The sequence below is a fragment of the Cydia strobilella genome, chromosome 16, assembly GCF_947568885.1.
Source record: "Cydia strobilella chromosome 16, ilCydStro3.1, whole genome shotgun sequence".
Taxonomy (NCBI): Eukaryota; Metazoa; Arthropoda; class Insecta; order Lepidoptera; family Tortricidae; genus Cydia; species Cydia strobilella.
The window spans coordinates 5,789,879-5,802,751 of NC_086056.1; the positions used below are offsets into that span (position 1 = coordinate 5,789,879).

Consider the following 12,873-nt stretch of genomic DNA (forward strand, 5'->3'; position numbering starts at 1 on the left):
AAAATTCCTGGTAATTTTAGCTGTCGTAAAATATTCACACTAAAGCTACGTTAATGGCAGGTTAGCGGATAATCGGCTCTACATTTTTGTTATATTCCTGTACCTACAGTACCTACTAAGGAAAAAAAAAAGAGTGTACCTAATAAACTATCATCGATTATTTTCTGATCGATTCGATTTACGTTTTTTTTTTTTTTTTTTTTTTATTATAAACTGATCGGCGATTGGCCCTAGTCACACCTGATGGAAAGTGAAGACAGGGCCTAAGATGGAGCTCACCGGTTCAGTAACAGCCTATTCACTCTTGTTTTAAAGAGACCGAGGTCATATTGATCAGGGATTTATTGATTATTGATTTCTCAATCAATAACGTCTAGTCCATTCAAGTCCATTGTTTCTCACATCCAAACATCGACATTGTTTGTGAAGGTCTGTGCTGATATCACGGCTAGCCTTTATTCCAACAACCATGAGGATTTTCAACTTTTTAATTTTAAGCTTTCTTTTCTTGCATAGGGTGGGCCAATGATAAATGCATTTTAACGAAAGACGTAAATACGAGAAGAAAATTTATCACTGGCCCACCCTATACTATCACAGTCGTGCAAATCTTGTCGATATTCTGGAGCCCAACACTATTTTATATTTTTTAAATATTGTCTATGGGTTAAAGACGTTAAAGTAATTTAAAGTTACATGAAACTTTTCTGGGCATCCACACTCATGCGCGAATCGCGGCTTCGCGCCGTGATTAGCGCATGAGTATAGATAGAGGGCTCTTAATATAAAACCATACATTTTATAGTCATTTTTATTTAGCATTTTATTCTAAATTTGTCAGTATTTATACTTTATTTAAATAAAAACTCGTTAAGTAAATTTCGCTCTATGCTAGTTATAATGTTGCCATATATCTTAAGGGCAAGAATTGAAACTATAAAAAAAAAAAAAGATATGCTCGATTGCTCGTGCTCCATCTCGGAGGGTTTGCGACTGTTTCGAGCATTTTTTTGTAAAATAGTGAATTAGTGGTTAATTTCCTTTTTTATTCACGTTTAACGTTCCTTTAGCTAGTAACAATTAATAGGAGTGTGAAAATACATTCAAATTAACAGTCACTTGGGCTTCATCTGCAACATATCGATTCGGCGTATATAACAAAGCTAGGTTATAATTAGATTTTCGGCATTTTCCATTAGTGTTAATTTGAAATGGAAAGCATGGATGTCGCTCAAGAAGGTGCCTCGGCAGCGTCTACGCCCGTTGTGGAAAACGGTGAGTGTACTGTCGCGATCACCATGCTTGTTTTTAGTACTTGTAGTTGCTTGTAGCAAAAACGTGTTTCTTTGTCGAGTACCAAGTACATAATTATAATGTTTCTTTTTAGGGCCAGACAAGAATGTTACGGCGGAGGAAATGACTTCAAGAGATTACTATTTCGACTCGTATGCCCATTTCGGTATTCACGAGGAGATGTTAAAGGACGAAGTTCGCACACTCACGTATAGGAATGCTATGTACCACAATAAACACTTATTTAAGGGAAAAGTAAGTTAAAACTGTTTCATTACTTCCTATACGAGCTATCTCTACAGCTGTAGGAGCTTAGTACTCTTACTGTACTTACTTACTCACTTTATTGGTGATGCTTGTGTTCCCTAACCTTAAAACAAGAATAAGAGTCAAGTTTATAACTACAATAAGTATACTACATAAATTTACATATCTACTTAAGTCTGAGGAGATCCCTGGGGGAGGCCTATGTCCAGCAGTGGATGTCTTTCAGCTGATACGATGATGATGTTGATGAATGAACATTTGAATTGCTGTTTCTCCATTCTAAGCCTATGTTATATTAGCCAGGTCCACACAGAGCGAGCATACGCGCGAGGCAATTTCCTCGCGTGTATGCTTGTTCTGTGTGGACCCGGTTATTAAAGCTTGTGACGGGGTGCTTTCAGTTCAGAGGCCCTACCGCGAACCACGTTCGACATGTTGCCTCCATGTCACACGTATGTTCGAATTTACAAGTGCGACAGGGAGGCACCATGTCGAACATGGTTTCCAGTAGGCCTTTTGGTTTTCTATACAAACTTGTCACGGAACTGGGAACTTCTATTTTTTGCCATATAAATTCAGTCACCAGAAAATTCCCTGCTTGTGATTGATGCTGGCAGCAAGGAATGAAATATATTTTACTTTTCACAAAGTATGGTTGGGGAAGACACTGGCATCAGGATAGAGTAAAAGTGGTGGAAGCACTTTATCTGTTATTGAGGCATAAGCAACATCACAAATATTCAATTTTGATCTCAGGCTATACAAGGAATGAGGGCTACCGCGTTTAATTTCGCCGCTAGGGGCGCTAGTGTAGTTGGAGGTCTTTCAAAATGTCAAATGCATAGAAGTTTTGGGTGTTTCAAGCTTTTTTATCGGGAATTTTCACTCCTTATTCATAATTGTGGTAAATCTTTCTCCATCTTTGATTAATCATGGTAAACAATTGATATAGGTACTTAGCTCAATAAATGTTAGTGGTTTAAAAAAACTGGCCAAGTGCGAGTCGGACTCGCGCACCGAGGGTTCCGTACTTTTTAGTATTTGTTGTTATAGCGGCAACAGAAATACATCATCTGTGAAAATTTCAACTGTCTAGCTATCACGGTTCATGAGATACAGCCTGGTGACAGATGGACGGACAGACGATTCTTAGTAATAGGGTCCCGTTTTTACCATTTGGGTACGGAACCCTAAAAAGTGCCAACTAAAATATATATGCAAAATTAAATATGTTGAAAAAATGGCACATTTAGACATTAAAATACTTTTGAGTATCTTAGGAAGTTAGAATGTATTGATTTTATAAAAATAAGCATAGAAGAATTTTGAGATCTGTTTTTCTGGACCTAAATCTACAGTGGCACTAACTGGTGAGCATAAAAACGGTAGCCCTCATTTACTGGGAATTGGCAGCATTTCATTAGTTGGCATAAGGTTATATTTTATGCTATAGATTGGAGTTTTTTTTTGGTGTTTATTTAGGAGTTTAGAGAGAGTCCTCTATCATGTCCTTTGATTTGATATGACAGGGGAATAGATCGCTGAACTGCTGTATTCAAACTAAGGCTACTTCCCCTTACATTTTGCTTTTTAGATTTAGACTATCTTTATATAAAAAAATCTGAATTCCAGATAGTGTTAGACATAGGCTGCGGCACGGGCATCCTCTCGATGTTCGCCGCCAAGGCGGGAGCGGCCAAGGTGATCGCGGTGGAGTGCTCCAACATCGTGGACTATGCGCGCAAGATCGTCGAGGCCAATCGGCTCGATGACGTCATCGAGATCATCAAGGGCAAGGTCAGTAAGATTAAAAAATTGTCTTGATCCAATGTGTATTGCGTCTCACATTTTGCTTAGTGAGAGAGTGAGACGCAATGCACATTGGATCAAGAAATTGGACAGGTACCTTAAATAAAATAAAAATAGCCTTTATTTCTGAAGTTTTGTAACAATCTACTTAAAAATATACCTTATTTTTCTCTATAATTATATATATATTACTATTTACTATTTTCTAGTTCCCATCGACAACTTCAGCTTGTTCTCCGACATAGGCCTCTTCCAAGTCCTTCCAGGTATCACGGTCTCTTGCTTTCCTGGTCCAGTCCACTCCGCCTATCCTTTTAAAGTCATCCGACCATCTACAAGTAGGCTTTCTTCTCTTCCTTTTGTGCCCCCTTGGGTACCACTCTATAAGGTCTCTTGTCCACTTTTCTAGCCCTTCTCTGATGATGTGACCGGTCCACCGCCACTTCTGTTGCTTGACCTTTTTGACTACTCTCCCACACTTTGATCTGGCTCTAATTATGGACAATTTCACTCTATCCTTGAGTTTAATGTTTAACACGCTTCTTTCCATGTTGTTTTGACATGTAGCGAGCCTTTTTTCTTGTTTTTTCGTAAGTGCCCAAGTTTGGCATCCATAGGTGAGTACAGGTACAATGCACATATTAAAAACTTTAAATTTCTGGCTTGTTGGTATTTCTTTCGCCTTCATAACCTCTTTTAATGACCAAAATTTCTTCCATGCATTTGATATTCGTTTTTCAATTTCCTTGTTTGACTGATCTGATGGTGATATTATTTGACCAAGGTATACATACTCAGATACATATTCTATTGTATTTCCGTTTATTTTGATTTGGTCTTTAGAGTTATTTGTCATTAATTTAGTTTTTGACATGTTCATGGACAGGCCGACCAGTTTGCTTTGTGTGTCTAGTTCTTCCAGCATGTACTGGAGTTCTTTGGGATTATCTGTTAACAGAATCAGATCGTCTGCAAAACGTAGATGGTTTAGTTTTCTTCCATTAATATTGAGACCATAGCTCTCCCAGTTCATCCGTCTAAACACACTTTCGAGGACTGCTATAAATATCTTTGGCGACAAAGGATCACCCTGTCTGACTCCTTTTCCTATATTAAATTCTTCACCTATTCTCTCTAATTTAATCTTTGCTGTGCTTTTTGAGTATATTTCTTTTATAATCCTAATGTATTTTTCCGGGACTCCTTGTTCCTTAAGTGCTTCCCATATCTTGTTATGCTTAAGTGAGTCAAACGCCTTATTGTAATCTACAAATGCCACGTAATATTGTCTTCTGTATTCATGACATTTTTCAACAATTTGTTTGATGACTGAGATGTGGTCTATTGTGGAGAAGTTTTTTTTTACAGGTACCATAGAGTAACTTATACTAGAGCGGTACTGTCATAGTAAATTTTGTAACCCCAGTAAATTCACTGCCATCTGTCGACACACTTTAAAACTAAAAATTAAGATTTATAAAAATACGATAGAATGTATTTAAATATAGATAAATGATTTTTTTTATTTGCATTAATTATTTTGATGATTTTGACCCATGTTCTTTCACTGATATGCGTTAAAATTGTTAAATAACAAACGAAACCGTCAACGCCATCTATACGACTGTAGGCCAAAACTAGTAGCGCCCTCTGAACGAGAATCAAATTTTCTTGATTTTCGAGGCACGTTTTTTCCTTAGACTGTATCCATCTATTACGGAGTTATATCTATCTTTGCAGGTACCTTAGCAAGAAATAAACATTAAATTTTTAGGCGGTTGTTCACACAATCAGAGATCAATGATTATTTTTGTGTATCTGCATCTCAGAATGTGGGATTTGCATCTCAGAAATTTTAGTTGGACACATGTTTTAGGCTAATAAACTTTATACTCGTCAGGTGGAGGAGATTGAGCTGCCGGTAGAGAAAGTGGACATCATCATCTCCGAGTGGATGGGCTACTGCCTGTTCTACGAGAGCATGTTGGACACAGTGCTGTTTGCACGTGACAAGTGGCTGCAGCCTGATGGCATGCTCTTCCCGGACAGGTTAGCAGGACCTTTGCTGTAATAAAGCCATATACTTAATTAGCCCCGTTGTCCCTGATTGGACCCTGGAGAAAAAGGGTACTCTACAAATATTACTGGTTGTCTATACCAATTTAAGTATTTTTTATAATAGCTTGTGCATTTGCTCTCTGAGAGCACTATTTGTGCCATTCTCAATCAAAAGAGTACTTATTGTTGGTTTTCAATAAGGCAGTATTTCCATATAGCTTCAATTTGAAATCAACCTTATCGATAAGTGACAATGTGGTACCTTGAGAACGTCACATTTGATGAAGATCAGAACGGGACTCCTCAATGGCGTGTAGTCACGCTTGATGGTTCTTTATTAAAGCTACTCATGCTGCATAAAATGGTTAATAAACTCTGTCATGAGATGTACTTGGTCAAATTCTTGGTTAAACAGTTTTGTTTTGCCAGAAAAAAAAAACAGTTTTGTGAAGTTGATTTTATTAATCTTGTGCTTTTATGAAACCAACCGCGAGGGCAACTAGGCCTTTTTGTGAATGCACCTTTCTTTGCGACTGGTAAACCTCAGATGACGTTCGTGGTAGTATATATTATGGACCTATATTAAAGGCAGTGTTTGTTCAGGTGCACCCTGTTCATCTGCGGCATCGAGGACCGTCAGTACAAGGACGAGAAGATCAACTGGTGGGACGATGTGTACGGTTTCGACATGTCCTCCATCCGCAAGGTGGCCATCTCGGAGCCGCTGGTCGACGTGGTTGATGCCAAACAGGTCAGAACACAAAATTTATCGCCGCGAATATAAGGCCTGATTTCCTCCTACGCTGTAGTTGATCGCTGACGTCGGTCGAGCGTACCGTCGGAAGAAAAATCTGCCGCGGACGTCAGCGTCGCTGTGCGGGGGCCCATAGAACATTGTGTTAACTAGTACGGTTGACCGACGTCCGCGACCGATGTCCGCGTAGGAGGAAATCAAGCCTAAGTTATTTCACTTCTTTACCCTTTGCTTCTGATATAGAAAGTTAAAAGGTTTACTGATGTTTCGGCGAAAATTACTTCCCAAACTATTTATCCCATATTTTTAGTTGGGCGAAATTTCATTTCGCAAATTTACATAATATTTACAACCTAACCTAACCCAACCTAGTACGTCATTTTCATTTCGCAAGTATGGGGTTGGGAAATGAAATGGTTGCGAAGTAAGGTTATGCCAACGATTGGTTTGTCAATTTGGCGAAAAGTTGGTTGCCAAGTGAAATTTGGCGAAATAAATTTCGCCAAAAAGGAAGTACACCAAGTTAAAAGCTTCTATCGCCATTGTGACGCCAATTTGCGGACAAAGTTGCGTATACTATAGAATAAAATGATATAAACAGCAATCGTAACGTTCGTAACTCAAGGATAGTGATAGGTTAGTAACATGTTGTCAATCTTACATCAAATTTTTGAAATTTGTGTTTCAGGTAGTTACGAATTCGTGTCTGCTGAAAGAAATAGATCTTTACACGGTCAAGAAAGAAGATCTCAACTTCGAATCTAAGTTCCATCTGCAAGTAAGTACCTAGTTAGTTAGTTTTGCTAGGCATTTTCCGCAAATCGACATCCATTGTGCCTACTTTGCGTGAAACTAGGTAGCGCTAATCACACTCTAACCACCCCAGCTCCTCCACGAAGCCTAGCAAAGTCTTCAGGTTGCTAGCTGCCTCCTTCAGTGTGCATGGATTCCCTAGGTATTTGCTCCTGTATAGTTCTACCTGTTTACAGTCTAGGAGAATGTTTGGTTGTTTCTTCTTCTTCCATGCACACTCTGCACATGGGGCTGTCAGTTTTACCCATATTATGTAGGTGTTTGTTTAGTGTGTTAAGTACATAACGTTATGTGTGATACTGCTTTCTACTTAAAAACCGGCCAAGTGCAAGTCGGACTCGCGCACGAAGGGTTCCGTACCATTACGCAAAACACGGCAAAGAAATCACGTTTGTTGTATGGGAGCCCCACTTAAAAATTTATTTTATTCTGTTTTTAGTATTTGTTGTTATAGCGGCAACAGAAATACATCATCTGTGAAAATTTCAAATGTCTAACTATCATGGTGTATCAGATACAGGCTGGTGACAGACGGACAGACAGACAGACGGACGGGCGGACAGCGGAGTCTTAGTATTAGGGTCCCGTTTTACCCTTTGGGTATTGAACCCTATAAACAGTTGCCTAAGCATAAAAATGTGTTACAAAATTTGATTGAATTTGCCTAGTAGTCTAGTCAATAATGTGGGAGCTAAAGCCATGCTGCATTAGGTATCTGGTGTGCATTAATTAGCCGTTTATTTGAAGGGAATGTTCCTAGTGAATGTATAGAAGCATAAGTAAATATTACAATATGTGTGTCTGTAGGTGCGGCGCAACGACTTCATCCAGGCTCTGGTGACGTTCTTCAACGTGGAGTTCACGAAGTCGCACAAGCGGCTCGGCTTCAGCACTGCCCCCGAGGCGCCCTACACTCACTGGAAGCAGACCGTCTTCTACTTCGATGAGTACATGACTGTAAGTACCCGGTGACACACTTAACTGAACAGTGATACATCTTATTTTATTGCAATAAGGTTTACGAATAGACAATTTACTGTGTTGACGATGGTAGTGGATCTAAATCTTATCTATGGAAGCAGAAATGGAGTAATAATTGGCGCACTTTGCACCAGTCTTTTGTATCATTTTTTATATATTTCACAAACTTTCTCCTATTCCAGCTTTTTTGTACGACCTTTGCACTAAAAATATCGCTTATAGCACCTGCCTCTTTCGGCCTGTTGTTTACCTCTGTCTTGATGTTTTTATTTTGAGGTTGTGGAGTTGTATTGTAAGTTCACACTATTATTCCAGGTAAAGAAGCAGGAAGAGATAACGGGCACGTTCTCGATGCGGCAGAACGCGCGCAACAACCGCGACCTGGACTTCGAGATTGAGATCGACTTCAAGGGCGAGCTGTGCCAGGTGCAGGAGAAGAACCACTACAGGATGCGCTGAGCGCAACCACTACAGGTCTCTGTGAGTGTAGCTTTGGTTTATAACGTACATTTTATGCTACACTTGTATTATGGCTGCAGCCTTGCGGACTGCGGTTGAGGTTGAAGGTACTGCCAATATATTATTCAGTAGTTAGGCGATAGCGGTGTTCGGTAGTGTATTTGACCAAGCTTGACACTTTCAGTGCCAGGCACCCCATTTACAACACAAAATTAGCAGTAAACGTGTAACAATAAATTAACACATAACTAAAGGTGGTATAAACCTGTCCAATTTCTTAGTGCAATGTCATTGCGTCTCTCATTAAGCAAAATGTGAGACGCAATACACATTGGACAAAGAAATTGTATAGGTGGAATACCATTCTAAGAAAGTCAGACAATGCTATCAGAACATTTGTTTAAAACAGTATGGCTGTGCCATTATAATTTGATGTTTGTAAATATTATTTACCTACCTACAGTTGGTCCATTTTAATTTTCGTAAATTATGGGTGCCTTTTCCATTTTTAGATCAGTCAGGCTTCCATTTAACTTTTTTAAACAGCCTTTTGTATGAGAATAAAGCGTAAAAAAAAAAATCAAAGCTACATTGATAGAAACGAATGGACATGTCCCAGTGTTCTACCGTCTTATTTTTGAAATAAGCTTAGTTATTGTATGAATTGTATCATAAGTATTTGGAGCATACATGCCAAATTTTGTTCAGCTAAACACTAAGTAATAAGAATAAGTTTCATATATTTCTGAGACTTATGCATAGGTTAAAAACTTAAGAAATGAGGCGTTTTCATGTTTTGCCATATGTGGCACAAAATTCTTCGTTTTAAAATTGCTAGAGTTGTGTTTTACCAGCAAGTGGACATTTGGATATATATTTTTGTGCCCAGACACAGCTGTAATACTTAATGTCACGTTTATTTTTAAATACCAAAACCAAGTGGTCACGATCCTCAGTAATGAGGGACCGACAAAGATGAAGATCTTTAAATATTAGGAAATTGTAAGTGGCAACTAATAATAATATTATTTTCATTACGCACATGTTGCATATCGCCTTTTTTCTTAAGTTATTTCACTTGTACTGTGCATATTGAGAAATGCTTTGGGTACCTATTGTCACGAATTGATCAGTTTTATTATCAAAAACGAATAACATTGAATGAGTTTCCTATAGTTTTTATGAAAAGCGTTAAACATACGAAGTGTTCTTGTGAAAATAAAATGAGTCACGAACAAATATGTGAAAAAAAAAAACATCAATAAATTGCTCTGATAATGGGGTTGGCAACTGTCAAAGGTTTGCAGAGATGGCGCCATCATAGCTTGCCCCTTTTTCTTTGAGATTTGGCTTAAAGGGCTGGCATCCAGGGCATAAAATTCCATTAAAAAAACAAAAATTTGACAATTCTAGGGATTGACAGATAATTGACAGGGCAAGCTATGCTGGCGCAATCTGCTAAATACTTCGACCGGCCAACCCCATTAGCGATAGTATATATATGTACATATTATTCACCATTCATAAGTGCTTACCCCTACATTAATAAAGTATATTTGAATTGAATGTGCATCTGCCAAGTTAAATATTTTGTTAAGGAATTTGGCCAGTAACATAAAAGAAGTCACATAACTATATAAAATGGGTTTTCAGCGTTCAATATGTTTTGTATTTTTGCTTTATTTTATACAATAGCAATTTAAACACATGCATATTCGTATGTTTAATGCTTAAATAATTTTGAATAATGTTTCATAAATTTCATGATATGTATCACTGATCGCACTTACTATCGTGAGACATATTTCAAAATATTTATCAGTACGGTTTTTACTCACTATTATTTTTAGTCGCTTTTGGCGACATGTTTCGGATTCTTTGGGAATCCATCCTCAGGCACGAGTGTCAAAAGCGACTAAAAATAATAGTGAGTAAAAACCGTACTGATAAATATTTTGATGTATCACTGAATTCTGGATGTCTGTTCTTTAAAATGGTTCATAATAGGAAACGCGTTCTTATTATAATGGTCACTGTATGTTTAGAAATAAGGATAGTTTACACTTGTATGTATGAGAAACTCCAGATAGCTTGGTTATCTACTTGAAAACAGGATATCAATGTCTTTAGAAGTTTTTTATCGTCCAAAGGCGTGCGTACCACCAGTGTGCGGCACAAGCATATACAGTACATAAATCTTTGTGCCGCACACTGGTGGAATCCCGCCATAAGACCTCAAACGAATTCTAAAGGTATTAAGCTTATGCTACCACGGGTCATATTTTATAACGTAAAAACACAAGTTATAACTTTTTGTAGTAAATCTTGATACTAAATTTAAATTACATTGGAACGTTTATTGTTTACACTTGTATTATGGTGGCCTAAAAGTGTTGATTTTATTTTGCGACGCTCTTTTGTCTATGTATAATTTGAGCCTGTTACATGTTCAATATCAATTTAGTTAAAACTAATTTCGATTTAATTACATATATTCGAAAACTATTCCGGTTCTGTAGAATTAGCTAGGGTCGAAATAGCCTAACATAGAACTCTGCATCGGGTAGTTTACTCGTATATGCCAGTGTTACGTATTATTCTTGTATTTTAGGTATTGTCACTACGTCCAATATAAAACTTTGAGTGATAGATCTTGCGATGTAAAACTACTGTTTAAGGTCGAAGTTTGGACATTGGACATAGTGATATGCACTCGGATCACTATTAGAATACCGTATGCAAAGATTTATGCCGGGGCCACACTGGGATTATCGCGATAATCAATGGCGTTCCCCGTTAGTGTGGCTCAGGCATTATCCATGCGTCGTGAGTTGTCGTCTCAAATGGCGCCAAGGCGTCAAATTAACGTTCATGAAGTTATTGTTAAAAGGCAGTTTTTCTGTTGTACTGATGTGCCGTCGGAAAGTTTCCAAAATTACTAAATTTCTACTTGGAAAAGCGCGAAACTTCTCACACGTTTGTATAGGAACGGAATTCTTTTTATTTTGTAATAAAATGTTCCATGGTTTCTGTTTTCTGTGAAATTTTCCTGAATGGAAACTTATACAACTTTTCGAATACTTTCAGCAACTGGCAATTTGTACTCTGTTGTATGAAGAATAATAATTGTATTGCATGACATATTTTGTAAACATAATTGAATTGATAATACAGGAATATGTATTGAATGCTGTATTCTAATAAATCCGAGTGTCTCAGTAGTTAGATTTCTCATGTTTGTACTAGATATGGGCGCGAGCATCGTATGTATTATTTTCAATGGGAGTGTTGTACGCGATTTACTGTGATAGCCCTGGTAATACGCCCAGGTGTATCTATGAGATTCTCAACCCAAGCGAATTTTGACTCTCGTTGTAACGACTTTAAGTTGAATTTTGATAGCCGGCTGTGTCGGATTTTCTACAACAGTGCGTATTTTGTACCGGTGGTACTCTTAATTTTAGAGGTGCATAAATGAGTAAGCCAAAGCTTTGTTTTTTATTTTATTGCCTTATATTACATTCAGTTGACAACCAAAACTGTACAATCGTTTCCTATGAAATAACACTAAGATACGAGCACTGTTAAGTACCTATTTGTTACATAAATCAAGTTTTGGTTGTCAAGTGTGATTTTATAAAATTAGTTCACATGTTGTTTACATGAATTACATTTTATAGCTGTAATTGGCAGTGAAGACATTTTGTCAATGTTTTGGGAGCAAGTATTAAGTTCTACATTACAAAATACATATATATTAGTTTATTAATGAAACTGAACAAAACCTATCAAGCTAAAGTAGGGATGCTAACCACGAACCATTTCATACATTGACCCGCTTGTTCGTATCTTTATCGCACGCGCGTAATAGGGAATATTACACGAAACTCTGCGTAGGGGGCGCCACTGCCAAAATATTAGGGGTCTATCGCGAAACAAGAAAATTGAAATTTCGTTATCGTGTTATCTCTGACACTTGCATATTCGAGCGATAAAGAGGCAGATAGCGAAATTTCGGATCCGCGTTTCCCGGTAAGCCCTCTGCAAACAAATCGCCTTTATGCATTAATGTCATATTTTATTATTTCTGAAAAACTGATGGTGTCTACAAAAACTAGACGTTAGCGGTAGACTTGAGAACCGGTAGGATAAAAATATGTACGACGATTGTCCAGAGTGGAATAAATGAGATAATGAGATGCACATATTAATAGGTACATTGCTGACAATTTACATTGCCATCGAGTGCCTTTTCTAAGAGAAATTAACAGATCTTTTAACCTTTTCGACGCCGTGTCAAACACAAAAGCTGTCACTCGGACGCCACGTCACCGAAGTGTCAAAACTGAAATTGAACTTTATGCACATGCACGTAGGTCTATGTTGCTCTGTGGTCTTTGACCGATAAATACGTCTTTGGCGTTGGACCTGCGGTGCCG

At 37.8% G+C, this 12,873-nt stretch overlaps 1 protein-coding gene across 1 annotated transcript; it reads left to right on the forward strand.

Annotated features, from left to right (window-relative positions):
• The first annotated feature begins 970 nt into the window (after positions 1-970).
• Positions 971-11,922, forward strand: LOC134748255 (protein arginine N-methyltransferase 1). The gene is made up of 8 exons (XM_063682990.1): positions 971-1,275; positions 1,388-1,548; positions 3,193-3,357; positions 5,270-5,418; positions 6,031-6,178; positions 6,870-6,959; positions 7,802-7,951; positions 8,291-11,922. Exons 1-8 carry the CDS (start codon positions 1,212-1,214, stop codon positions 8,432-8,434), a joined length of 1,071 nt encoding a protein of 356 aa, XP_063539060.1. The 5' UTR covers positions 971-1,211; the 3' UTR covers positions 8,435-11,922.
• The last annotated feature ends 951 nt before the right edge of the window (positions 11,923-12,873 follow it).